The sequence below is a fragment of the Pongo pygmaeus genome, chromosome 2 (assembly GCF_028885625.2).
Source record: "Pongo pygmaeus isolate AG05252 chromosome 2, NHGRI_mPonPyg2-v2.0_pri, whole genome shotgun sequence".
In the NCBI taxonomy this organism is placed as follows: domain Eukaryota; kingdom Metazoa; phylum Chordata; class Mammalia; order Primates; family Hominidae; genus Pongo; species Pongo pygmaeus.
Genome location: NC_085930.1, coordinates 104,628,234 through 104,655,688, shown reverse-complemented (window position 1 = coordinate 104,655,688; position 27,455 = coordinate 104,628,234). Strand labels below are relative to the sequence as shown.

Below are 27,455 nucleotides of genomic sequence, written 5' to 3'. Positions count from 1 at the left end.
CAGGGACTGGTAGACAGAGCCAGCCTGTGCACATAGAAGTCAGTGAATGGAGCTCCTGCAGTATCCCTGGGTGCTGCCTCTATAGATGTGCCTTTCAAGCTCTACAGGGTATATCCCCAGCCAACAGGGAAGGACCTAGTACTGACCTTGGTTGAATGATGGATTGAAGGACAATGAAGGGCCATCAGACAGTCTTTTCCATCTAGTACCATCTTTTTTTTTTCTTTTTTCTACGTTTTTAATTTTTATTTATTTTTTTCTTTCTGTCCTCACAATCTGTTCCCATAGTATCATCTTAGTAGTCAGATTTAGAAGGCAGTTTCTCCCAGGGAGCCCTTCAGAAGCCCAAAGAGCCCCATGCATAATGGTCTCTAAGCATAGTAGACCATCAGGGGCCTAGCTTTGCAGAGTCCTCAGGGCTAGAGTCCTGTTGCCCCAGAAGGGTAGAGTGATCTGGCAGTAAGCATACAGCTGCTCTGGACAGGTTAGAAGGATGGACTGAAGAAGACCTGCTCTTGCACTTTGGGGAATAAGTTAGAGGAGTCTATGGCCATGTCCTGCCAGCAAGATGTCTATCCTGAACTCCTGTGTAGACCTCTGCACCTTCGTGGGACTCCTGTGGTTTTCTCCTTCTTCTGTGCCCTGTAGTGGGAAAACCACAATAAAAGCTTGCAGCTAGAGGCACAGACATACCAGCGGATTCACGAGAAGATTCAGGAGAGGGTCATGAACAATCTGGGGACATGGATCGACTGGCAGTACCTACAGAATGCTGCCAAGCTCTTGGCCAAGGTATCTACCACTTCACTCATCCTATCCCTGGTCCAGTGCCTGGCTCCATCAGGCACAGACCTCTGATGGTGGGAAGCCCTGTTGAAAGAGGGTATTTTGGCATCCTGTGTAGCCTTTCATGCTTCTGCTTGTGGATCCACATTTTCATGTGCTGTGCCCATTAAGGACCCAGTCCTCTGCTGGATATCCAGGGGATTTATAAGAGTGTTGCACTGCCTCTGCCTGCAGGGAAAACTAGAGCACTTTTCTTCTCCTTTTGTCCTGTTTATGTATCACTCAAAGGAAAATAAAAGATTGTCTGATCACTTGAGGTCAGGAGTTTGAGACCAGCCTGGCCAACATGGTGAAATCCTGTCTCCACTAAAAATACAAAAATTAGCTGGGCATGGTGGTACATGCCTGTAGTTCCAGCTACTTGGGAGGCTGAGGCACGAGAATCGCTTGAACCTGGGAGTCAGAGGCTGCAGTGAGCCGAGATCACGCCATTGCACTCCAGCCTGGGCGACAAAGCAAGACTCTGTCTAAAAAAAAAAAAAAAAAGATTGGGCAGGGTGCAGTGTGTCACGCCTATGATCCCAGCACTTTGGAAGGCCAAGGCAGGTGGATTGCTTGAGCCCAGGAGTTTGAGACCAGCCTGGGCAACATGAGAAAACCCCGTCTCTACAAAAAAAATACAAAAGTTCGCCTGTTGTGGTGATGCACACCTATAGTCCTGGCTACTTGGAAGGCTGAGGTGGGAGGATCGCTTGAGTCTGGGAGGCAGAGTTTGCAGTGAGTGGGGATCGCACCACTGCACTCCAGCCTGGGCAACAGAACAAAACCTTGTTTCAAAAAAAAAAAAAAAAAAAAAGGTTGTCTTTGGCTAAGCATTGAGATAGATGTGTTGACTCTGATGTCCTACTCAAGAGGGAAAATCCATTGAGGCAGCTGCTGGTGATCAGTTTGTAAAAGAAACTGTGGGTGTTCTGTGACCATTGTTGTTTGTTTGTTTTTTCCCTCATGTCTTTTCCCAATTCATCCTCTATTCGGCCTAGTATCATTTCTTTCAGGCCCATACCTATAGAGCTGGGCTAATTTGCATGTTGAGGGTAGGAATTGTAAGAGCCACCTGAGATGCAGGTAGCTTAGAATCACAGACACAGGTTCCTTCTCTTCTCTCCTGTTGCAGTGTCGATACACCCTGCAATACACCTACCCATATGCATATTACATGGAGTCCGGACCCAGGAAGAAGCTGGTAAGGCAAAGCAATTTTTCTACTCTGTCCTGTTAGCCTCAAAGGTGCCCTTCTCTACCAGCACTTTGCAGGAGAGTGAGGACCAGACCCTGGTCATTGGGAGGGCAAAGTTAAAACAAAACTCTAATTGCAAAATTCCACTTCTGCTCTGGGCACCTCCAAAATAGATCTCAGGTGCTATTATTTTGTGTAATATAAGGCACATGCACCTAATCCTCTGAACAACTATATTTAAAGGGCGATTGGCTAAAAAGGTTTGTGGCCAGTGGGAGGCCAGTAGTGCCCATGCTTGGGAGGGATATTTAGCATGCATGTCCTTAAGATATATTTGACTGTTTTATACCTTGTTTAATTCTTCATCTTAGAGTTGAATTTGAATATGAATTTATTGTTATTACCAATAAGTGTTAATAAACTAGTAATTCACATTTTTGTTTAAATGCTGGAAAACAGAAAAACATTTACATTGTCCAGAAAGAAATTACCACTGTCAGCATTTTCCAGCCTTTTAAAATTAACATTGTGTATATATAATCAAAGTTCTATATAACATTTTATTGTTGTAACAGTTTATTGTTATAGCTGTTATGATTTACCTGCCTGGTAAATACCATTTTGCTAATGGTTGCATAAATGTGTCATTACATGATTGTACCATCACTTGGGACATTTATTGTTTCACTACTATAAATAGGACATTGAGGAACATTTTTGTGCATAAAGCTGTATCTTCTTAGATGTATAATTACTAAGTATTTAAGTCTGAATATTTTTAAGGCTCTTGATTTGCAGAAGGACTGAAAAAAAATGAAGTGATAGTGTCTGAGAATATTCATTTGACTTATTTTTTACAGCATCCATTCCCTTTCATGTTGGGAGTGTTCTCTTTAGTGGCTTAAATTCTTCGCCTTCCTTTGGGAGTGTGGAGGGTGGAGTGGACCTTTTGAGGGTGGAGGGTGAGTGTGGCCTTGCTGTTTGGATAGCCTTTTGTTTGGATTCTGGCTCTGGGCACAGGGAATAACACTACTTTCTGAGGACAGTATCAGGATTGTCTGTAGTTCCTGTGAGCCTGAGGTGCTGCGTGTGCCCACCCCCGTGTACAGGCCCTGCCCCAGCCACAGCCCACTCACCTTTTGACCCTCCTGCTCTGCCTATACAGTTTGAATACCAGCAGGCTCAGCTGGAGGCTGAGATCGAAAACCTCTCATGGAAAGTGGAGCGTGCAGACAGCTATGACAGAGGGGTAAGTGCCTACTGTCCTCTTGGATTCTGTATTGCAGGTAGAGGACTGGCATGGTAATAGGTGACAGGGTTGTTGGCTTGTGCACTGGAAGCTGCTGCTAAGAATGGGAAGGGCAGTGTTTTTGACTCCTTGGAGGTCCTGGAGGGTGTTTGTGGCTTTGGCTACTCCTTGCTCCCAGGCCTGGGCCATGCAAGCACACACCTTGTTTCTCTGATGCAGGACTTGGAGAACCAGATGCATATAGCGGAGCAGCGGAGGAGAACCCTGCTGAAAGATTTCCATGACACCTAAGTTGGGATGTGGATGTGCCGGGGTGAGGAAGATGTGGCTGCAAGGTCTCCCGGCTGCCATACTGCATGCTGCAGGCTCTGCCTTTCATGACCCCAGGCAACAGCCAGGGCCCCACTCCTGAGAGACACTGGCAACACCTCTTAGTTGATTTCTGTTTTCTTCTCTTTTCACTTTTTGTTTCTACCAGGGTAGAGGCCATGTTGAACTGGCCTCTTTTCAGGACTTTTATTTCCCCCTGGATGGTTGTTGGGAGGGAGGGAAAGTGTTTTCTGAATGGCTATTAATAGTATTAGATAATTACAACTTATGTAACTTTCAAAGGTTGTACAATTATACAAAAAAAAAAAAAAAGGCAAACTATAGGATAACACAGAGCCCTTTTTGAAAATAAATTGGCATTGGAGTGTTTTACCCTCTAGCTGTTTTACTTAGAATGTAACATGCTGCCTACCCACCTCAAAATGTCTGTACTGCAAGAGGGCCCTGGGCCTCTGCTTTCCATATTCACATTTGTTTGGCCAGAGTTGGAGTCCCAAAGAAGAGTGTGGGTGGCAGATGGTAGGGAATTGAACTGGCCTGTGCAATGGGTACGGAGCACAAGGGGTCACAGCATTGCTACGGAGCTCCGTAGCAATACGGAGACAGTCCAGAACATGGTCTTCTTGCCACGGGGTGTTGTCTCTGGTGGTGCTGCATGTCTGTGGCTCACCTTTATTCTTGAAACTGAGGTTTACCTGGATCTGGCTACTGAGGCTAGAGCCCACAGCAGAATGGGGGTGGGCCTGTGGCCCCCCAAACTAGGGGGTGTGGGTTCATCACAGTGTTTCCTTTTGTCTCCTGAAGATAGGGATCTGCTTTTGAAGGGAATTGTTCCTCCCAAATAAATTTGCTTTACCTTGGTCCTTTCTTTTGTGCCAGTATTCAAGTGGTATAGCTCTGAGCAGGGTCACATTTGGCCAAACCTGACACTGTCTTGCTGCACTCTCCTTTGGCAAACATCAGGGTCAGAATTCAGGATAGCCCTCCCTAGGGCACTGGACTTTCTGGCACGGGGGCCGTGTTTGCACAAGTTATTTTCATGTTAACCTGGAGTGTGTCCAGAGGCTGCTCTGAGGCTGAGGTGTGTTCCCCCTTGCCTGGTTCTAGCTGTCAGAGGGATACTATCCTAGGGTCTGGGAGTCCAAGGCCACGGGACTCCTTGGTTTGTGGTCCGAGATCCTGTACTAAGGAGGGTCTGGCCAGAGGAACAGACCAGCTTTTGCACAATAAAGTGCAAGGAAACAAGTGGTTTGCCTGGTGTCCTACCTGTCCTGAACCTGGTCCTGTGGGCCATTGAAAAGTTAGATCTGTGATCTCTGGGGTGTTTGTGGCTTTGTTCAATGCTTCCACTCTAGGGCAGGCAGAGCAGTCTATACTCTCCCAAGCCTGCTTGACCTCCAAGTAGAGCTGTTACAGAGATCTGTGAATATTGTGATAGAAATTCTTTGGTATTCATACATTTCAGCTGCAAGTCAGCAATTTCCCAGGTACCATGTAAGCTATAAAACAGTCATTCTTAAAGAGGATAGCTGTGACTCATGGGATCATGAGGTCCATGGCTGGTTGCAGGTTCCCTTTCTCCTTCCTCAGGTTTTGTCTCTTCCTGTGTTGTCCCCAGCAAGGGAGAGACTGTGGGGTGGATTGGGAGAACAAATTAGGAGTATAGCAAATGAACCCAGAATGGAACAGTGGGGAGCTAACTGTGAACGAGGAGAGTACCTGCTGCAGGACCTGGAGGTCAGGTGTGAATGCTGTATCGGCACAAGGAATAAATATCCTGGCGTCTGGAGCCTTTACCTCTCCGTCAAGTCCTTCCTGTGATACTGCCATGGCACAGGATCTGAGTTGCAGCTCTGCACCCTAAATCACACCCTGGGCATTGTCTGGGCTGCAGGACTGCCAAGTTCTGTACTTGTGTCCAGCTGTGGCCCTGGATGCTGGAGCTGGAGGGTTTTCTGTGCTCAGAGTGTAGCCTGTAGCTCTTGGCCTATGTAGAGCCCCTTCCTGTGCCCCCAGTGGCTGTCGTTTGTTAACATCATCAGGAAGATGGGAAAGGTCAGGCAGAATTTTTCTGCCCTACAAAGGGTGGAAGAGAAAGGACACAGTATTTTCATGAATTTACCATATATCTTTGTTTTTCTTCAAAGAAAAAGTTAATTGAGGCAATGTCATCTGCTCAAAGTTGAGTGGTTTATTCACAATAAACTGTAAGTTTCTGATTATAAAAATGTGTCTAGTGTCTTTCTTTGTGGGGTCTAGGTAGTTTTCTGAGCCCACAGGGGTCTGGCCAGTGAACACCAGAGGAGTGTCTTCCTATCAGTCAGCCCCTTCTTCCAGAGGGCTGTGGAGGCCCCAGTGGCCAAACTCGGCTCTGTTTTCCCTTTCTGGCTGTTGGGGGAGAGGGCACCTGTAAGTGATCCCTGTGGAATGAAGTAGAAAATCCTGGCAGTTTTCAGCTCTCCTCTCCCTCGGTACAGGCTGAATCATTCCCCACCACAAATAGATCCCAGGGTTGTGGTAGGGTACTGATATAAATGTCCCAACCCCCCCATTCTGAGACCTCTGGACCCCTCCAAAGCAGACATGGGAATGTAGGGGCTGTGGAATATGGCAGGGTGAACTCCAGCTTCATGGGAGCCCTAAGGGTTATGAAGAGACAACTTGGGGCAGAAACAAGTGTGGAGTCTAATCTGAAGGGTGAAGGACAGGAAATGGGGTTTGGATTGATTAAGGGGGTCCACATTTGTGGTGTCAGAAGTGGCAGTAGTGTCAGTGGTAAGTAGCTCAGGGGTAGAGTGGAGGTTCCATAGCTGTGGGCAACATGCACAGGGCACCTGTGGCTAGAAGAGGCCTCACACATTGCCAGTCTGAACAACGCAGCTCTTCCTCTGGACCTCAGGTGTGCCAAGCCCCACGCTTGGCACCTGGGCATAGAGTGGTATGCAAGTGATTCACGTGCTTTAGCTTCCAGGAGCTTCCAGTCCATGGGGAACGTAGAAGGAATTGATCACTAGTGAATGTTTTTTGTTTTGAGACAGTCTCGCTCTCTCGCCCAGACTGGAGTACAGTGGCATGATCTCTGCTCACTGCAGCCTCCATCCACTCCTGGGCTCAAACGATCATTCTGCTTCAGCCCCCTGAGTAGCTGGGACCAGTGTGTGCCACCATGCTCCCCTAATTTTTGTATTTTTTTTTTGTAGAGACAGGGTCTTGCCATGTTGCCCAGACTGGTCTCAAACTCCTGAGTTCAAGCTGTCTTCCTGCCTTGGCCTCCCAAAGTGCTGGGATTACAGGCATGAGCCACTGCACCCAGCCCACTAGTGAATGTTTTTACTGTAGCAGCAAGGCCAGGAGCAAAGGACCACCCATGCTCAGGGCCACTCCTGCAGATCAGTGGGGCCAGGGTACTATGGCCTTGGCACCATACCTTTGGCAATCCTAAAAAGAGACAAGATAGCACCTTCTAGCGAAGTCAGGAGGGATTTTCCATGTAGCCCACAGGGGTTTACACAATAAGCATCTGAGCATCTCCTGTCTAACAGGCTCTGCTTGGGGCGGGATAGAAAGTGATAGAAGTGGGACCTCACAAGACAATCACGCTAATGTTAACTGAGAACGTACCCATTTAGTCCTCACAGCAGCCCCTTGAGGTAGGTGCTGTCATCATCCACATTACACAGCCATTTAAAATGAGAGGGGCCCGGTGTGGTGGCTCACGCCTATAATCCCAGCACTTCAGGAGGCTGAGACTGGAGAACTGCTTGAGCCCCGGGAGTTCATGACCAGCCTGGACGACAGGGAGACCTCTTCCTACAAAAAAAATAAATAAAAATTAGCTGGGCGTGGTGCTGCACACCTGTAATCCCAGCTACTTGGGAGGCTGAGCTAGGAGGATTGCTTGGGCCTGGGGGGTAGGTGCTGCAGTAAGCCGTGATCACACTACTGCACTCCAGCCTGGGTGACAGAGCAAGACCCTGTCTTAAAAACAGGCCAGGCGTGGTGGCTCACACCTGTAATCCCAGCACTTTGGGAGGCCGAGGGGGGCGGATCACCTGCAGTCAGGAGTTTGAGACCAGCCTGACCAACATTGTGAAACCCCATCTCTACTAAAACATACAAAAAAATTAGCCAGGCCTGGTGGTGGGTGCCTGTAATCCCAGCTACTCTGGAGGCTGAGGCAGAGGAATAGCTTCAACCCAGAAGGCAGAGGTTGCAGTAAGCTGAGATCGCGCCACTGCACTCCAGCCTGGGCGCGACAGAGCGAGACTGTCAAAAAAAAAAAAAAAAAAGGCCAGGCACAGTGGCTCACGCCTGTAATCCCAGCACTTTGGGAGGCCAAGGCAAGGAGATCGAGACCATCCTGGCTAACACAGTGAAAACCCCATCTCTACTAAAAAATATATATAAAAAAATTAGCCGGGCGTGGTGGCAGGCACCTGTAGTCCCAGCTACTCAGGAGGCTGAGGCAGGAGAATGGCGTGAACCCGGGAGGCGGAGCTTGCAGTTAGCCCAGATGGCACCACTGCACAGCCTGGGCGACAGAGCGAGACTCCATCTCAAAAAAACAAACAAACAAAAAGAATACAGATCAATAGAAGGCCTGGATTTGGTAGTATGTATTGTCATGGCATCAAAGGGCCAGGCTTTTAAAAGACTAAGAAATTCTGGTTTCTGATGTGGTTGTGAAATTCCCACAGCTGACAGGAGGTGGAGCAGCCCTGCAACCTGCTTGCTTTCTGTTGTGTGGCAATGAACCATCAGTACCTGTGCTTAGTGGTAGGCCTAACTCAGGTAATAGGTGTAAGAATGGAGTTCAGGAAAATAGGTTAAGCAAAGTACAGATTTTATGGTGATCAAATTCTAGTTTTTAAAAGGCTAGAGGGGCCGGTCGCGGTGGCTCATGCCTGTAATCCCAGCACTTTGGGAGGCCAAGACAGGCGGATCACGAGGTCAGGAGTTTGAGACCAGCTTGGCCAACATGGTGAAACCCCATCTCTATTAAAAATATAAAAATTAGCCGGGCGTGGTGGCACGTGCCTGTAATCCCAGCTACTTGGGAGGCTGAGGCAGGAGGATTGCTTGAACCCGGGAGGCAGAGGTTGCAGTGAGCCGAGATCAAGCCACGGCACTCCAGCCTGGGCGACAGAGCAAGATTCTGTCTCGGGGGGGAAAAAAAAAAAAAAAAAAGGCTAGAGGGAAATAGTCTCAACTTCATTCCAGAAAAGGTATGAGAAAGCCATGAGATCCTTGGTAAAATTGTGGTTCTGTCGGTTGGTATTTATTATATTTAAGAATTTAGGAGATTTGGGCTGGGTGCGGTGGCTTATGTCTGTAATCCCAGCACTTTGGGAGGCCAAGGCGGGTGGAACACCTGAGGTCACGAGTTTGAGACCAGCCTGGCCAACATGGTGAAACCCCGTCTCTACTAAAAATACAAAAATTAGCCGGGCATTGTGGCGGGCACCTGTAGTCCCAGCTACTTGGGAGGCTGAGACAGGAGAATCGCTTGAACCCGGGAGGCAGAGCTTTCAGTGAGCCAAGATCACGCCACTGTACTCCAGCCTGGGCGACAGAGCGAGACTCTGTATCCAAAAAAATAAATAAATAAATAAAAATTAAAAAATTAAAATTAAATAATAATAAAAATACAAAAAAAAAATTGGCCTGCCATGGTGGCGCATGCCAGCTACTCGGTAGGCTGAGGCAGGAGAATCGCTTGAACCCGGGAGGCAGAGGTTGCAGTGAGCCAAGATCGCGCCACTGCACTCCAGCCTGGGCGACAGAGTTGAGACTCCATCACACACACACACACGAATCTTAGAAGAAAGAGGTGGGCCTGCCCTTGGAGCCCCTGGCCTGCCTTGACTTGAGGGGACTAGAAAATGCAGACTATGCTTTGCTGTGGGGAAGGGAGAGGAGATGGGAGTAGAGGTAGGGGGGTGTTACCAGGGTAGGGAGAAACCACCAGTGTGACCTGCCTTAAAAGTGTTGCTCTTGCCTGCAAGTCCACCTCGGGGAGGGGGGTCAGCTTCTGCCCTGAGGGCGTGTAGTAATCTCTTCCTGAGGATAACCAGCTCTAGAAGAGCAGGGATGCCTTGGCACTTGACCACTGGTAGGTATGTCCTCCCCCCACCCCCGTTTTTGGTGATAATCTGTTTAATTTTTCTCTGAGGTAATGGTGTCTCAGTTGTGGAAGAGTCCCTTCCCGCCTCTTCACACGTGCCAGCTTTGATGCAAGGAGTGTTCCATACACCTGAGCACTGGCTCATTCCTGCAGGCTGCCATGGGGGGCTCACCTTCCTGATGCCAGGGCTTCTCCAGGATGCCCTCTCTGACCGCCTGTGAAACCCTGCACATCAGGCAGCTTCTTCCTAAGGCCTGCCTGACTCCGGCGAGACTTCCCGGGAGATCCGGACCGACCGCGGAACCGAGCTCCAAGACTGCCTGCGAGGAGGCTGTGGGTCCTACCCTATCGCCGCTTACGCAGTCCGGGCCTCCGCGGCGCCCCCAAATGCCGCACTGTTGAGTCATCTCAGCGCTGCCTCCTCCGCGCTGCGCTCCCCACCCCCGCTCCTGGAGCAAGAAGATGCAGACGATACTTTTCCCAGAGGCAAGAGGGCGTCTTCACGCAGGCACCGAGAAGCTCCCACTAGTGCATGCCTTAATGGTGCCGCTCTTGTCTGCGTCTACGCTTGGGGCCTTGGCTTCTGACTTGGGGAGTGTACAGCTCTGCCCGACGGCAACCCAGCTTGGGAAGAGAAGCCCCAGCGTGGGCCGGGGCTCAAGGCGCAGGGAGGCCGAGTCCGGCACGGACACAGGCGGCTCCGGGCGGGCTCAGCACCCCCAGGCACCGTCTCCTAGTGACCGCGGCGCTCGCGGGCCTGGCGGCCGTTGTCCAGGCGACTGCGCAGCGCGGGCACCCCCGCGGCCCCTCCCCTGGGCGCGCGCGCGACCTGGGTGCCATGGCGGCGGCGGCGGTGACAGGCCAGCGGCCTGAGACTGCGGCGGCCGAGGAGGCCTCGAGGCCGCAGTGGGCGCCGCCAGACCACTGCCAGGCTCAGGTGGCGGCCGGGCTGGGCGACGGCGAGGACGCACCGGTGCGGCCGCTGTGCAAGCCCCGCGGCATCTGCTCGCGCGCCTACTTCCTGGTGCTGATGGTGTTCGTGCACCTGTACCTGGGTAACGTGCTGGCGCTGCTGCTCTTCGTGCACTACAGCAACGGCGACGAAAGCAGCGATCCCGGGCCCCAGCACCGTGCCCAGGGCCCCGGGCCCGAGCCCACCTTAGGTCCCCTCACCCGGTTGGAGGGCATCAAGGTGAGGACCTCCCCGCCCCGCCGCGCTCCAGGCCCTGCACGGCTGAGCCCGAGAGGACCGGCGCTCAGCCCGGGTCCCCACGCTGCCCCCGGCGCTGCTCTGCGTCGGTCCCGCGCGCTCCCACTCACTCGCCTGCTGTCGCGCTCCGGGCCGGGGCGACTTGGCCCTTCTTGGGCAGCGCGGTCTGGCGCCCCAGCTGCCCGCTGTGCGCCTTTTCCTTAGGTGGGGCACGAGCGTAAGGTCCAGCTGGTCACCGACAGGGATCACTTCATCCGAACCCTCAGCCTCAAGCCGCTGCTCTTCGGTAAGTCCGCCAGATACTCCTGGGAAGGGCCAGGGGCTGCGGTTTGGTGGCCACCTTGGGGCTCGTTGTGACCACGTGACCTCTATTTTGAAAATGGCTGCTTCAAAGCAGCCCTTCCAGAGGATTACCAAAGTGAAGGACCTTCCCCGTCCTCGAAATAGGGTAACACTCCCTCTTATCCCAACTCCCTGCAGTCCATTCTTCCATCACAGGGCTGGCAGGGTGAGCCTGAGGCTGGTGTCTAAACATTTCATTGCACCTGTCTTCCGTGCCACCATTAATTCTGTCACCTTCTAGAACTGGGGGGAAGGTGGGAGACTGATAACCAGCTTTCTGCCGACCTCAGGACCTCTAGGGAAAATCCCACTGCCCAAGTGGGCCTTGTGGTCTGATGAGAAGCAGGCTGTCCAAATGTAGATAAACTGGTGCCCCCCAAGCCTCCTCCACTGGAGCACCAGTCAGAGGCTCAGCTTTTGCTGCCAGCACTCTGAGATTCTTCTTAAGGTGAAGTCTTTGTTCAGCCATCATGGGCAAAGCCTTCTAGGGTGACTCCAGTTGGAGCCACAACATAGCTCATCGTTTCTGAGCGCTAGTTATGTGCTTGCCTTCATATGATTATTTCATTTAATTCCTGCAACCCCTCTGTGAAGTGGGTGTAGATCCTACTCAGGCCAGTGGGGGAGAAAGTTAGGGACAGAGAGCTGCTGTGGCTTGGCCAGACTGACACGGTTACTTCAGTGGTGAAGCTAGGATTAGAACACACATAGCCTGCCTCTAAGGCCTATGCAGTAAAGCCACAGTGCGAGCTGTGAAGACCCTAGAGTCCTTCAAAGACCACCAGTGTCAACAAGGTGGGGACCCCTAGTCCCATGGACATCGTCCAGGGTGTTTGTGCAGCCCAGCCCTGGGTACCTGGCCTCCGTGACAAACATATTTGCAAACCCAGGGCCATTCCTGCCTGCCGGGGGATGGAATGGGTTAGGAGCTGGGGCCAAAGTAGAACATCTGAGCACATGTCATTACCTCCAAGGCAGAGGGTCCTGGTTGGGGATTATGCCTAGACCTGTCAGAATGATGTCATATGCATGCTGTTTGTAGGGAAATAGATTATGCTGTCAGTCCTGTTGTGGGAGAGGCACCCAAAGCTGGTTGTTGTTGTTGTTACTATTACTATTGAGTAACGCTGAAGTCTGTGCCAGGCACTATTTTAGGTGCCAGGAACACACCATTGAACTAAATATAAACAATGAAGCAAAACCCTGAAGCTGACATTCAAATGAAGAGGAAACAGAAAATAAACAAACAAATAAATATATACATTGGTGTGTCAGATGGTGACATGTGATTGCAAACAAGTAAGGCAGATTTTTTTTTCTTTTTTGTTTTTTGCCAACATAAAATAGCAGACAGGGCCGGGCACGGTGGCTCATGTCTATAATCCCAGCACTTTGGGAGGCTGAGGCAGGCGGATCACTTCAGGTCAGGAATTCCAGGCCAGCCTGACCAACATGGTGAAACCTCATCTCTACTAAAAATACAAAAATTAGCCAGGTGTGGTGGTGGACACCTGTAATCCCAGCTGTTCAGGAGGCTGAGGCATGAGAATTACTTGAACCCAGGAGGCAGAGGTTGCAGTGAGCCAAGATCGCGCCACTGCATTCCAGCCTGGGCAACAGAGAGAGACCCCTATCTCAAAGAAAAAAAAAATAGCAGACAGTAAGGCAGAAGTTCAGCTGGGATTGGAACTCTTTTTTTTTTTTTTTTTTTTAAGACAAAGTTTCTCTCTTGTTGTCCAGGCTGGAATGCAATGGTATGATCTCAGCTCACTGCAACCTCTGCCTTCCGGGTTCAAGCGATTCTCCTGCCTCAGCCTCCCAAGTAGCTGGGATTACAGGCATGCGCCACCACGTCCGGCTAATTTTTTGCATTTTTAGTAGAGACGGGCTTTCACTGTGTTAGCCAGGATGGTCTCAATCTCCTGACCTCAGGTGATCTGCCCTCCTCAGCCTCCCAAAGTGCTGGGATTACAGGTGTGAACCACCGTGCCTGGCTGGAACCCTTAATAAGGTAGCCAAGGTGGACCTGCCTGAGAAAAATATTTGAGCAAGGCTGGGCATGGTGGCTCACGCCTGTAATCCCAGAACTTTGGGAGGTCGAGGCGGGTGGATCACCTGAGGTCAGGTTGTTCGGGACCAGCCTGACCAACATGGGAGAATCCCGTCTACTAAAAATACAACATTAGCAGGGCATGGTGGCACATGCCTGTAATCCCAGCTACATGGGAGGCTGAGGCAGGAGAATCGCTTGAACCCAGGAGGCAGAGGTTGTGGTGAGCCAAGATTGTGCCATTGCATCCAGCCTGGGTAACAAGAATGAAACTCCATCTCAAAAAAAAAAAAAAAAAAATCTGAGCAACGACTTGTGGGAAGTATGGGATAAAGCCAGATGACTGTCAGGAAAGAGGGGTCCAGGAAGGAACTAATACTTACCCCATTACTACTACACTACTAACTACACTACTATGAACAGACACATCTGAGGAGGCACTGTTTTCTCTCAGCAGCCTTCCTGGGATCTGTATATATCTAATTCATGTTGATGTTAGGTTAAGTGAGCCATGAAGCCAAAGTCTCCCTAATAAACAGCTTGTCCTATAAAGCAGAGAATCAACTGGGCTTGGTGGTTCATGCTTCTAATCCCAGCACTTTGGGAGGCTGAGGCGGGTGGATCACTTGAGGTCAGGAGTTCGAAACCAGCCTGACCAACACGGTAAAACCCCGTCTCTACTAAAAATACAAAAATTAGCTGGGCATGGTGGCGGATGCCTGTAATCCCAGTTATTCGGGAGGCTGAGGCAGGAGAATTGCTTGAACCTGGGAGGCAGAGGTTGCAGTGAGCCAAGATCGTGCCACTGTACTCCACCCTGGGTGACAGTGAGACTCCATCACAAAAAAAAAAAAAAAAGAAAGAAAAAAAAGCATAGAATGAGAAACCCAGATCTAAAGTCACCAAGAGCAAATTATGAAAAGCAGAAGAGATTTGACAAAAGGTAAACTGGTTCTGGTTAAGCCATCAGATGGATCTCTGTTTCTGCAGATGAATTTCAAAAGGCATAACCAAGAGATTGCAATCAATGATTACAGGAAGTCCAGATGTGTGAGAGGGAAGAGGGTGGTCATGGAGGGGCAGTTCCTGAATACTGTAGTATTGGATGATTACAAAGAAGGATGCCTCATCCCCAGCAGGAGCAGTGTCTGTCTTCTGGGCCTGTCTGTCCCTCTGTCCATTGGTCTGCTACCCAGTTATTCTAAATGGGCAAGCAGGGCCCAAGAAGAGTGGACCTGCTATAGATTCTGCCCCCTCTGTCATGCTGTTCTTGGATCTAAACCTGTGACCTGCCAGCCTCAGGGACCCAAGATACCTGGGATTGAAGAGTGGATGCTAAAGATGTGAGCTGGGGCAAGGGAACTGGGGTCCACCCCAAGGTGCCTCCATCTCTGTAGAAGGGAACTCTAGCACTTCTCAAGGAAGACCCCATGCAACCCCCAGTCTCTCCTTGAGAAATATTTCCTGTTTCCCACCCTTGTTTCTAAAGACACTTGGCAACTGGGACCTGGGCCACAAAAGGCCCACGCTGAGCTCCTGGCAAATACCTCCATGACTGGTAGGTCATTTTCCCTTGGTAGGGAAATAAAGGACTTGGAATATTGGGTGTCAGCTGAGGGCACCATCCTGTTCAGAACAGAAGTGCTCCATTTCCGAACCATTGCCACCTCTGGGGACATTGCCTTCTTACATGTGGCCCACTTCTCCCGCTGTCCTACCCCACTCCACACTGATTCTGTCATAGCAGATCAGATCTCATCACTCTCTCTTTTTGTTTTGTTTTGTTTTGTTTTTGTTTTGAGATGGAGTTTCACTTTTGTTGCCCAGGCTGGAGTGCAATGGTACCATCTCGGCTCACTGCAACCTCCGCCTCCCTGGTTCAAGTGATTCTCCTGCCTCAACCTTCCAAACAGCTGGAACTACAGGCACCTGCCACCACGCCCGGCTAATTTTTTGTATTTTTAGTAGAGACGGGGTTTCACCCTGTTGGCCAGGCTGGTCTCAAACTCCTGACCTCAGGTGATCCACCCACCTCGGCCTCCCAAAGTGCTGGGATTACAGACATGAGCCACCGTGCCCAGCCGCTCATCACTCTCTTAAATGTCTCCAACATTTTCCATTTCACTTCTGTCTCATTTGATGCCTAAAAGCCCTCTCGCCTCTTAGACTCATCTCCTGCCCCCACCCCCAACTCCTTTTACTCCCTGCTGCTCCTCAGACACCACAAGCTCACTACTGCCTCAGGGCCTTTGTATGTACTATTCCCCCACTAAAAGGCTTAGACCTGGCTCTTCCCATAGAGAGTGCCTTCAGCTCCAGCAGGCCTCTGCTCACACATCCCATCCTCAGAGACCTCTTGTCCTCAAACCCATCTTAAAAGGTTCCCAGGCACCCTGTTGCATCAACCTGCTGGGTTTTGTTCTCAAATGCTTAGGACTGCTGGAAACTATTTTCCGTATTTATTTGTGTCATTTGTACCTCTGCCCACAAAGGTGAGCTGCATATGTAAGAGGATTGATTTGTCTCAGCTGTGTGTCCAATGGCCAGAGTTGTATCTCCTGCTGATTTTTTTTTTCTTTTGAGATGGAGTCTTGCTCTGTTGCCCAGGCTGGAGTGCAGTGGTGTGATCTCGGCTTACCTCAACCTCCGCCTCCTGGGCTCAAGCCATTCTCCTCTGCCTGAGCCTCCTGAGTAGCTGAAATTACAGGCGCCCACCACCATGCCCAGCTAATTTTTGTATTTTTACCAGAGACAGGGTTTGACCATGTTGGCCAGGGTGGTCTCGAACTCTTGACCTCAAGTAATCCACCCGCCTTGGCCTCCCAAAGTGCTGGGATTACAGGCATAAGCCTCCGTGCCCGGCCTCCCGCTAATTCTTGGCTGGTTGGAGGAGTTCACTGGGTGCTCTCAGCCCAGTCCAGCATCTGCCTGCTGGCTTAGAGCATCCTCCACATATCCTTCTGACTTGGCACCCTCTTCAAAGGCAGCAGGGGGTACTACCAGTGGCCAGCAAGAGTTTTAATCCATTTTTCTTAACAATTTGAGGTAAATGAGTAATTGCCACCAGTATACAAAACAATTTATTTTAAAATCATGACTGCTTTATCTTAGGATTTCTAAATGTATTCTTTTTCAGCTTAAGAAAACAATTAGGCAGCTACATCAGACCATGGTGCTCATGACAAACACTGGAGGCCCAGAAGTAGAGAAAGAATTTTAGTGTGCGTATTAGTTCAAGGTTGTTGTTTTGTTTTCTTTTGTTTTTTGAGACGGAGTCTCGCTCTATCGCCAGGCTGGAGTGCAGTGTGGTGCGATCTTGGCCCACTGCAACCTCCGCCTCCCGGGTTCAAGCAATTCTCCTGCCTCAGCCTCCCAAGTAGCTGGGACTACAGGTGCGTACCATCTCGACTCACTGCAACCTCCGCCTCCCGGGTTCAAGTGATTCTCCTGCCTTAGCCTTCCGAATAGCTGGAAATACAGGCACCCGCCACCACGCCCAGCTAATTTTTGTATTTTTAGTAGAGATGGGGTTTCACCATGTTGGCCAGGATGGTCTCAATCTCTTGACCTCGTGATCTGCCTGCCTCAGCTTCCCGAAGTGCTGGGATTACAGGTGTGAGCCACTGCACCTGGCTAGTTCAAGTTTTTAAGGAATTTAGCTCAGGCTTCTGCATTGCCACACACACCCCTGCTCTTTCACAGGCCTGCTGCTTGGCAAAGCTACGGACCGGTAAAGGTTAATCAGGTATAATTGAGTCTGTCCGGGGTTCGACAAACAGCATCTTGTCCAAGGTGAGCATAGCCCAAGGCTATGTGCCTGCCTGAAGACTCAGCTTGGGGTTCTGAGGCATGTGGGCAGTAGTAGAAGGCCACTAGCCAGGCTGTCATCCCAGGCCTGGGAAGGACAGAAAGTGGCTTTCCCTACCCAGCATACACAGCTGACAGAAAGTGGCTTTCCCTACCCAGCATACACAGCTGCCAAGGAGCCTGTCTGTCCTCTTGGCCGGACAGAGGACTACCTGCTCAAGAAGCAGTTCCTAGCTGTGTCCATGGGAAGTGTACTTCCACCCTGTTTGAGACTTGTGTCTCTCTGGATTCTGGTTTGTAAATCTCCTTGGGGGGCAGCAGAAAGAGGGTTGTATGTGTTTCCATGGGAGCACACACAATTTGCATGGCCACTGCAGAGGCCATGGCTACAAAGTCCCAGGCTCTCCCTGGCAGGGTTAGCCCCTATTCTTGGCACTGGTGAGGGTGCCAGTGGCGCACAGCCAGTTGAAAATTTTGGTGGCCCTGGCTCCAGGCATAGGCCGTGGTTACCAACAGCCAGCAGGCCTCCATCTTCCCACTCAGCACATAGGTCCCTGTGTGCCTTCCTCGAAAAAGATTGTACACGCACGTGACATCCAGCTGCAGCCAGCGTTGCAGGGTGGGCTCCAGCTCTGCAGGGGGCAGTGGTCCCGTCTTCAGCACCTCTAGTCTGGAGTACAGGTCGCAGTCCCAGGGGCCAGAGGAAGTACTGTTGGGTCTGGAGAACCTGACCTTCACTGCTGAGTGGGAACGGAGGGGCCGGTGAGGAGGTGGGCCTCTAGGAGTCCTCCCTAAACCCCCAAGAGTGTTTAGTCCATCAGTCCCCTCCACCTAGTGGACTAAACCCTTTTGTCTGATGCTCTGCCCTTAGAATCAGGCTGCCACCTTCCTTAGCAGAATTTTTGGTTTCGTTTTGTTGTTTTAGCAATGTCCTATGCTTGTAAAGGAATTTTTTCTTTTCGTTATAACCAGGCATAGCATTTGGATATTCCTTCTTACATTGCCTCAGCCCTGAGCCAGGAGCTGCAATGGAGGCACTTGGAAGGGGTGTGTAAAGCTACAGGCCCAGGACTCATCAAAGTCACTGGTGCAGAGTGTCCAGAACCTCCTTGGAGGAGCCTGCATCCTGCAACTCGCAGTCCCTGCAGCTGGCACGCAGCACTGGGAAGAGGGGCAAGGCGAGGCACTGGCCAGTGTGGTTGGGGGTGGAGTGAGGAGGGGGTGGAGGGGGCTGATCCCTCCACTTTTCCCCCTTTTTTACCCTTTTTGAGACAGATGCCTGCTGTAGGTGACACTGAGTACAGTTTACCTGATCCCCTGTATGATTTGAATGATTTGAAAGGGGTGGGGCCGAGCAAGGTGGAGACCAGCCATGTGCAGACTCACATGGGCGGTCCAGGCGGGAGCCGTTGTTGGCCACAGCAGTGATGCAGAGATCATGGCCCAAGGGGAAGCGTCCACAGTGCAAGATGGCTGCCCAGGGGTAGCTGTAACAGGCCATGATGGGCTCACAGCTGGCCTGTGTGGCCTCGCACAGGCTGTAGGAGGGGTAGATGACCCTTTGGGGGAAAGGGTCGGGGGCCGCACCGCCACAGGCTGAGCACCCAGATCAGCTGGAACCTCTCCATGTTCCTACCCCTGTCTCGTGGCCTGGAACTCTCTGGTTGCTGGGCAACGACACTGGTCGCCTAGCAACAGCCCTGTAGCCTGGCTTTCCCACTTGCCCCACATCTCAGCCCTCAGCTCTGCCTCTTCACTCCCCGCTCCCACTCAGGTGCCTTGCCAGCTTTCCAGTGCACCTCCCCTTCCGGCTCTGTGGCCATCCAGTGTCTGCGAGAGGCGGCCTGCACCTTGGGCCTTTACTCTCCATCTTAAAGTGAGGAAACAGGGCCTTCCCTCTTGTCCTGAAAGGCCTTCAGGGCACCATAGCCAGGTCTGGGGTTGGCAAACAGTTCAAGGGCTTGATCCTGAGTTCTGCTGACATGGCCACCCAGGGGCTCTGGGAGGAACCATTGTTCACAGGATAGGTTAGGCTAGGGAAGAGGAAACAGCCTTGGGATCTCTGGACTCTCTAGGAGAAAAGGCCACCAGAAGGGCCTCTGCTCCATCTCTTGCCAGGGTCTCTTTGGACAGACATAGCTTCCACGCCTCACTGGAGAGGAAGTTCCAGCCCGCCTGCCCCCAACCCCCAGCCTGAAGCGACTTGTCCACCTGCCCTATCTTGACATTCAAGAGCCCTTGACCACCATTGATGGTCTCCTGCCTAAGGGCACCTGGTTCCCTCTGCCTGGAACACTCTAACAAAACGATCCATTTTCCTCTCTGTGCCTGTCGGCGCCCAGCCCTGATAGGTGCTCAGGTGCTCAGCAAGGATTACTGAAGACCTGAGCCACCAGAGCAGGGCCCTGAGGGAGCCCTCCAGGGCCCTGCACCTGGAAGCCCCTGTCCTACCTGTCAAGGCATACAGGGGCAAATAGCAGAGGAAGAGGTGGGCATCGGGGTGGCACTCCCAGGCAAGCAGGGGCAGCCAGCTGACCAACTGCTGGATGACCTCAGCCGCTGTGTTGTGGTCCAGCAAGTTGGGCAGATGCATCTGTGTAGCCAATGTTGTGGCATAGGGCCATGGCTTGGGGAATGGGCATGCACCTCATGCAGCCCCAGGGAGCCCCTGACCCTGCTGTCATCCCATAGCATCACCAGTGTCACCAGCAGCCACAGCCCTCGCTCCATTACTGCCTTTTGTGCCTTGGCCTTAGTGAACTGAAGTTGAGGGTTTTTATAGGGCTGTTCCTGCACCCAGGGAGCCAACAGAGGAGACCCTGCAGGGGTCCGAGGTGCCTGGACCCACCTGGTGAGGCCCCAACATGCTGACTGGGCTGTTTGTTTTTGATTAGCACACAGCAGGGGACTGTAGAGGCTGGAGGCACCTCCACTGGGCTTGCAGATTACTGGCACCTAATAAACTGAAGAAACCTGGACCTGTGTTTTCTTTTCTTTTTCTGGCTTCCTTTTTCTTTCTTTTTAAATTTTGTGTGTTAGGCAATCAAGAGGTGACTCTGTTGATTTGCAATTTGATCTAATCCATTGTTCCACAGGGCTGTCTCCCCTTGGATCACACCCTTTCTGGGTTTGCTGGGGTCACGGGATCATGCAGGCCAAGAGTTGGGGCCTTTGTCCTATCCTCAGTGTTATCACATCAGGGTCACCTGCTCCTAGTAGCTGAATCTGGTCATGAGCATGGTTTCTGGAACACAGCAGGCTGGGTGGCCAGTGGCAAGGCACTGATTTCTCTGTGCGTGGGTTTCCTCTTAGATAGGAAGGTTGAATTAATGGGGCCTGGCCTCCTAGGGTAAGTATAAGGATTAAGGAGTTGATATGTATGAAGTGCTTAGGACAGTGCCTTGGACAGAGTCTGTGCTACCTAAGTATTTTCTGCTGTAATTACTATTAGAAACCACTCCAGGCCAGGTGTGGTGGCTCATGCTTATAATCCCAGCACTTTTGAGCCCGAGGTGGAAGGATCGCTTGAGCCCAGGAAATTGAGACCAGCCTGGTCAACACAGGGAGACGCCATCTCTACAAAAAATAAAAAAATAAAAAAAGCTCCAACCCTGGTGCTGAGTGGCCATTTTCCTTCCTCTTGGCAATGACTGGAACTTTGTGCTGGAAGTGTAACTGAGAGAAGCGGCAGGCCACTCCGCAGGTAGCAGGGCCGCCCTTCCTCCAATCAGCTCCTCTGTGTGCTTCTTGTCCCCCAGTGAAGTCCTCTCTCCCAGGAACAAGGGAAGGAAGCAGGGCCCATGCTTCTGCTCTGGAAGTGTCTGGGGCTACCAGAATGTGGGCTCCCTAGATGTGAGGCTCAGGTTCTAGCTCCACCAAGCCGCCTACCAGCTGTGCCTGGTGTGCAGGCAGCCAGCCACTGAAACCAAGCCCCAGGCCTGACTGATCTTTACTCAGGGGTGTAGAGGCATAGAGTAGGCACTCAGTGAACATTTGTACCAGGGAAGGAATTGAGGAAGCAAAGGACACCTGGGACATCTTTTCAGAGACCAGTATCTGCCCAAAACCTGAGTAACCCTCACTGATCTTCCAGCACTGGGCAACTCAGCCCTGGTCAGATGGCCAGCACCCATCTATGCAGGAAATTGGAGGGGAAGGCCCTCGGACTGGCCTAAAGCATTGGATGTCTTGTGCTGTTTTTATTTGAATAATGCTGAAAAGTTAAAATGAAAGCAAGAAGCAGCCACCATCTCCTCACTTTAAATATTTATACCCAGTAAGAAGTAAGCAATCAACCCTCTGCCCTTCAGGATCACTCTCTAGCCTTCAGTCCCAACCCAAAGATGGGTCAGCCCATATCCAGGTTAGCTCTGGCTCACCTCCCAGGGCTCTCCTGGAAAATGCGTGATCTCATCATCAACAAGAGAGGTCCCACATTTCCAATGCCAGCCAGCCTTTGCAGGACAACTCAATCTTGACAAGTCAGAATCAAGGGGTCTGTAAAGTCCTCCATCCTCCAGACCTGGTGGCCACTGAGGGACATGCAGTACCCCAGGAACCCTGCAGGGAGGAAGGTACTGGGTGCACCGGCGCCCTGGCTCAGTCCTTGGCCTCACCCACCTCCTCTTCTGGCAGAAATCCCCAGCTTCCTGACTGATGAAGAGTGTCGGCTCATCATCCATCTGGCGCAGATGAAGGGGTTACAGCGCAGCCAGATCCTGCCCACTGAAGAGTATGAAGAGGCAATGAGCACTATGCAGGTCAGCCAGCTGGACCTCTTCCAGCTGCTGGACCAGAACCGTGATGGGCACCTGCAGCTCCGCGAGGTTGGAATCCTGGGACCTGAGTAGGCTCAGGGTGGGAGTGCCCAGAATCACCTTTCTGGTGGCCAGGTCACTTGTCCAGCCCAGCCCTGGTCCCAAAAGTCAGACACCACCCAGACCTTCCTGGGCATGCCCAGACCCGGGAGGTCCCCTTTCCCTCTGGAGAGCCCTTGGCTACCCTGGGAACCTCAGAAGATGGCAGGAGAATCCACCTGGGGGTGATGGCATTTATCACCATAGTTTTGGAGGGATGCACCATCTGTAGCCTGCATTCCTTGCTCTCATGGCTGGGAGCCCCACAGAACTCATGGTGGATGTGGTGGCAGCTCTGAGGTGGCCAGCAGCCTGCCTCTCTCTCTGCATAACTCTCACACACTCTACAGCTAGGCTGGAGGGCCAAGCTTCTGAGAGAAGTCTGGCAGGGTGGTGGTGCGGGGCACTGCCCACACAGAACACCCCACTGAGCCTGGTCTTTCTGAGGGGTCTGGTGGTCATGCCCTAACCAGGTTTCCCCTTGGTGCCTGTTCTCCCTTAATACCCAGGACTTGGCTTTCCCCATCTCACCCAGAGTATCTGAGTGGGATACAGGCCTGTCCTTCACTCTGCTTCCAATCAACAGTGCTCTCCATGAAGGCCACGGGCCCTTAGTCCTGGAATGCAAATGGCCCTACGCCTCTTGACCCCCAGGCCCCGGCCTTCTCCTCAGATGCTCTGTACCTTTCTACCTGCACTCACTTCGGCCCAATGGGCTCTGCCCTGTGTCCTCATCCATGCCCTCACCTGAACACTTTGCTCCACAACAAGCACTGGGCTATCTGTTCTCTGCTGGCTCTCCATCACTGGGGTCACCCACTGAGGGACCCTCTTATGCTTTAGGTTCTGGCCCAGACTCGCCTGGGAAATGGATGGTGGATGACTCCAGAGAGCATTCAGGAGATGTACGCCGCGATCAAGGCCGACCCTGATGGTGACGGTGAGCTCACACCTCTGCACAGTCCTATCCCCGTGAGCCTCCTGCCCACTCCCAGGTGCACAATTTTGAAAACTTGGGCCCTTCCCCCACAGCCAGGCAGCCTCTCTGCACCCCTTTATAGTGGCCAGAGATGGGGAGGCAAAGATCCAGCCTTGCTTTTTACCCCTGGGAAGTAGGCAGGCAGCCAGGCCCCCCGTTCCCCTTGGTGATGGTCTTGAGGGCAGTTCTTGGAGACCCTTTTGATAACATCAGGCAGAGTTGAGAGCCTGGGGACAGGAAGTAGGGCTGCTAGTTGGCAGAGAACAGAGTGGGTGGAGCAGGAGCAAGGCGACAGTGAGGCCAGCTAGAGCTTGGCTGTTTACCCTGCTCCATCCATCTCTCCAGCCAGACACGAGGTCCACCCCAGCAGACAGCTTCCCTGGTCTAAGTGAGATCTCCCTTGCCTTCCTCTTGTCCACCTGGAGTCATGCCGAAGCGCCTAAAATGGTAGTGCTGCTAACTGTGCTAACTGCTGCGGAGGCGTGGGCAGGGAAGCTGTCATGCAAGTGGTACCCCCTCTGGTAATAACTCTCAGGAGGTTTCTGAGGTGTGGTCATCACCCTCATGCCCAAATTCTGGACCAAGAGGAAGATACAGCAGTTAAAAAGGACTTGGAAGAGTGGCTTTGCAGCTGGTGAACCAGAGTGAAGAATCTGGCCGTGACCTGTGGCTGGATGGCTGCCACACTGCTATAGGCCCCAGAACAGAGGTGGTGACAGTCTCACAGCCCTTGAATGTCCCCCACCCTCAGAGGAATCTGGGCCAAAGAGTGGAAGGTGACGTCCTTGGGTCAGCCAGAATAACATGGAGCAAAGATACCAACTACTCTTCCAGAACCCCAAGAGGGTAGAACCCCTGCTTAATGGTTTGAGCAGGGGCAGTGGAGAATGTTCTCATGAGAGGGGGTGGCCTGACTTTCGTTGCTAAGGTGGGCTGGTAATGCAGTAGGCAGGGCTGGCGAGGTAGGTTCCACCCAGGATGAGACCTGGGGTCATGAGGGACTCCCCGGGGGCTGGCCCTGCTTGCACCCTGGTGTATGTATGTAAGGCCCTGGATGAGGCCCAGCACTGCCTGCTCTCTCCTTACCCTCCACAGGCCGGAGAGTGGCCACCACTCTATAAAGCCAGGCTGGAAGGCCAGGGCCCTGGCCATATGGCTCAAGCTTCCTTTGGAGAACCTTCTCTGGCCACTCTAATAGGGGGTGGGCCTCTTCCTTCTTAGGGCCAAATTAGGGCTTAAACTGAGAAAAGGAACTGCTCTGGGTCTTCCTGTAAGGCCTGATGTGACAGAAACCAGGTTCATCTGACCCAAAAGTCCAGGTGGGGGACAAGTGTACAAGTCCCCTCAGTGCCTGAGGTCAGGGGCTGCTGCTGCCTTTGGGGTGGGTAGGGAAGTGCAGCCTGCCACTGTTGCCTCCCAATATGGGCTTGGCGGGCATTGATGGTGGGTGCCCTGTGCAGGAGTGCTGAGTCTGCAGGAGTTCTCCAACATGGACCTTCGGGACTTCCACAAGTACATGAGGAGCCACAAGGCAGAGTCCAGTGAGCTGGTGCGGAACAGCCACCATACCTGGCTCTACCAGGGTGAGGGTGCCCACCACGTCATGCGTGCCATCCGCCAGAGGTGAGCACCTGAAGCTGTTCTCACTGGAGCAGGGGGAGAAGACTGGGCAGGGCCTCCACAGAAGTCCTTGTCTGGGGCCAAGAGGACAGAATGGATTAACCCATTTGGGATTAAGTTCCATTTGTTAGACCAGGATTGGGGCCCACTGAAAGACAGGCAATTAACAAAGGCAAATTAGCCCTCCTTGCAGGCACACAATAGGCAACTGGGATTAGAAAGAGATTGAGCACTTCTTTCTGATTAGATAAATGACCCCTTACCTTTGACCCCTTATCTGACCCCATCACAGCAGGAAAAGGGTTTTTAAATAAACAACTTCCTTCCAGGGAGGAGGACCTCAGGACTCCCCGCCCCCTTTATTTAGTGGAAATGTCATCATTTCCACACAGCAGGTGTCTCTGTCTTTGGCATCTGAGGGAGAAGGATCATCATGAGTAACCCCTTCCTGCTCTTACAGGGCCAGTCTGAGATGGCTTAAGGGACTTCCAGGGGAGGTGGGTAGGGGCAGAGCTTGTGGCAGGCCCAGGGTCCACCTTGGCCAGCTCCTTCAGATCACCACCTTGCCTGGGCCTGCCCAGCCAAATGCCTGCTGCCCACCAGGGTGCTGCGCCTCACTCGCCTGTCGCCTGAGATCGTGGAGCTCAGCGAGCCGCTGCAGGTTGTTCGATATGGTGAGGGGGGCCACTACCATGCCCACGTGGACAGTGGGCCTGTGTACCCAGAGACCATCTGCTCCCATACCAAGCTGGTAGCCAACGAGTCTGTACCCTTCGAGACCTCCTGCCGGCAAGTATCTCCCAACTGGGGGCTGCCTTCAATCCTCAGACCAGGAACACCCATGACACAGGCACAGCCCTGCACTGTGGGCATGCCCCTTGGCATGGGGCCAGGAGATCACTGGGTTATCCCGGTCAGTGATGCCCTCACCTCTCCCCACAAGTTATTTACCAAATGGCTGGAAAGGGGTGGCTACTGGCCATTGTGTCCACTGGAGTCAACACAGACTGAAGTACCCACAGACACCAAAACTTGCCCCCTGAGTTCTGAAGCAAGGGGCAAGGCTGGGCCCCTGGCTTGTCCTGCCCATTCCTCCAGGTGTTGATCTTGATTCCACTTAGAGAAGCTGAAGCTGTGCCTCCCTCCCCTGTCAAGGCAGTTCTTTCTTCTTCAGGTGGCTGTTCTGGCCCAGCCCCTTCTGATCCCCAAGGAGCCCTTCAGCGTGCCCTGTTGCTTCTGCTAGCCTACCTTTCCCTGCCAGGCCCTTGCTCAGGGCCATGGCATTTAACTAAGTGCACCTGTGATCTTGGCCAAAAAACCATTGCAACTCACAGTATGAGACTGGGTTTCTGGGAAGGAGGGGCTAGGGACATTTTGGCACGGGCCTGCCCTATTGTCTCCCATCCTAGTCTGTCCTGGTCCCTGGCAACAGGAACCTGGGCAGCTTATCCTGCCCACAGGTAAGCCCCTGGGAGCATCCACAACTGGGGACCTGCTCAGTGGCCCCCCTGCCTTACAGCTACATGACAGTGCTGTTTTATTTGAACAACGTCACTGGTGGGGGCGAGACTGTTTTCCCTGTAGCAGATAACAGAACCTACGATGAAATGGTAAGGGTCAACTGGGCTATTACTCTTGTGGGCTGGCAGGGGCTTAGGCAAGTGAAGTACACACCTCTCCAGGTCTAAGGATGTGGGCCCAAATGATTCCTTGGACATATCTGGTTGGTTTCCCTTTGGTCACCCTTGGCTGGCCTGGCCATAGAGTGGGGACAGGTTGAACACCCCACCACCCTGCTGCCCACAGAGTCTGATTCAGGATGACGTGGACCTCCGTGACACACGGAGGCACTGTGACAAGGGAAACCTGCGTGTCAAGCCCCGACAGGGCACAGCAGTCTTCTGGTACAACTACCTGCCTGATGGGCAAGGTGAGGGCCTATGGCCAGGCCTGGGGGGGTGCCCTGAGTACAGCTTCCCTTTACCCAGCCCCCATCTGCCACAATGGAGGGCTGTTTCTGGCTGCTTTCCAAATAGTTTTCTGCTCCTGGTGCCTCCCAAAGGCCATCCTTAGTGACTTTAGCAGACTGCCCCAGGACCTGTACTGCCTACTGGGTTATCTCCATCCCTATCATTCCCTGATGCCCCAGACTTCCTACTCCCTGGGGCTTGGGACGCATGTTCTTTGCTAACCCAGGGTGGGAAGGGATATGGACAGGCCCAACAGCAAGAAAGCTGGTTTCAGAGGGCCAGTGGTGTTGACTATACATTAGTGGGGTGAGATGAGGAGCCTCCAAGGAAGCCTTAGGTCTGGGTGTTTGCTACACAACGAATGCATAGCTGGACCCACCTTGGTCATGCTCTGGGTGCCTATGAGGCCAAGCTCTGGCCAGCTCAGCCTAGGATCTCACGTCACCCTCCTCTTCTAGGTTGGGTGGGTGACGTAGACGACTACTCGCTGCACGGGGGCTGCCTGGTCACGCGCGGCACCAAGTGGATTGCCAACAACTGGATTAATGTGGACCCCAGCCGAGCGCGGCAAGCGCTGTTCCAACAGGAGATGGCCCGCCTGGCCCGAGAAGGGGGCACCGACTCACAGCCCGAGTGGGCTCTGGACCGGGCCTACCGCGATGCGCGCGTGGAGCTCTGAGGGAAGAGTTAGCCCCGGTTCCCAGCCGCGGGTCGCCAGTTGCCCAAGATCGGGGGTCCGGCTGTCCTTCTGTCCTGTTGCAGACTAAAGGTCTGGCCAATGTCTTGCCCCACCCCGCCAGCCGCGATACGGCGCAGTTCCTATATTCATGTTATTTATTGTGTACTGACCCCATCTGCCCCGTCAAATAAAAAAACCACAAGGTTCCAGCCGCCC

At 52.4% G+C, this 27,455-nt stretch overlaps 2 protein-coding genes and 1 long non-coding RNA gene across 11 annotated transcripts in view; 2 read left to right on the top strand and 1 right to left on the bottom strand.

Moving 5' to 3' along the window:
* The window catches only part of ARIH2 (ariadne RBR E3 ubiquitin protein ligase 2), a 64,452-nt gene extending 60,478 nt beyond the window's left edge, over positions 1-3,974 (top strand). For 7 of the 8 annotated variants that reach the window (XM_063661151.1, XM_054481729.1, XM_063661149.1 and 4 more), the window contains 4 exons: positions 649-792; positions 1,961-2,029; positions 3,189-3,272; positions 3,492-3,974. In XM_063661151.1, coding sequence (XP_063517221.1) covers positions 649-792; positions 1,961-2,029; positions 3,189-3,272; positions 3,492-3,563 — 369 coding nt within the window. In that variant the 3' untranslated portion in view covers positions 3,564-3,974. The remainder of the gene's footprint in view (positions 1-648; positions 793-1,960; positions 2,030-3,188; positions 3,273-3,491) is intronic. The other variant, XM_063661150.1, reaches the window with a different exon arrangement.
* Positions 176-10,454, bottom strand: LOC134739094 (uncharacterized). Its single transcript, XR_010125593.1, has 3 exons — positions 9,899-10,454; positions 3,160-7,412; positions 176-642 (listed from the first exon to the last, which is right to left on the bottom strand). It is a non-coding gene; the product is annotated as an uncharacterized LOC134739094 (long non-coding RNA).
* On the top strand, positions 10,193-27,448 carry P4HTM (prolyl 4-hydroxylase, transmembrane). 2 transcript variants are annotated; one of them, XM_054481722.2, is made up of 9 exons: positions 10,193-10,918; positions 11,141-11,222; positions 21,771-21,961; positions 22,835-22,931; positions 24,431-24,593; positions 25,194-25,379; positions 26,110-26,200; positions 26,397-26,520; positions 27,019-27,448. In XM_054481722.2, the coding sequence occupies exons 1-9, from the start codon at positions 10,565-10,567 to the stop codon at positions 27,237-27,239; spliced, it is 1,509 nt and encodes a 502-aa protein (XP_054337697.1). In that variant the 5' UTR covers positions 10,193-10,564; the 3' UTR covers positions 27,240-27,448. The 2 variants fall into 2 exon arrangements, with proteins under 2 accessions (XP_054337697.1, XP_054337698.1); XM_054481723.2 differs by having other exon boundaries at positions 10,565-10,918; positions 25,194-25,503; positions 26,051-26,200.
* The last annotated feature ends 7 nt before the right edge of the window (positions 27,449-27,455 follow it).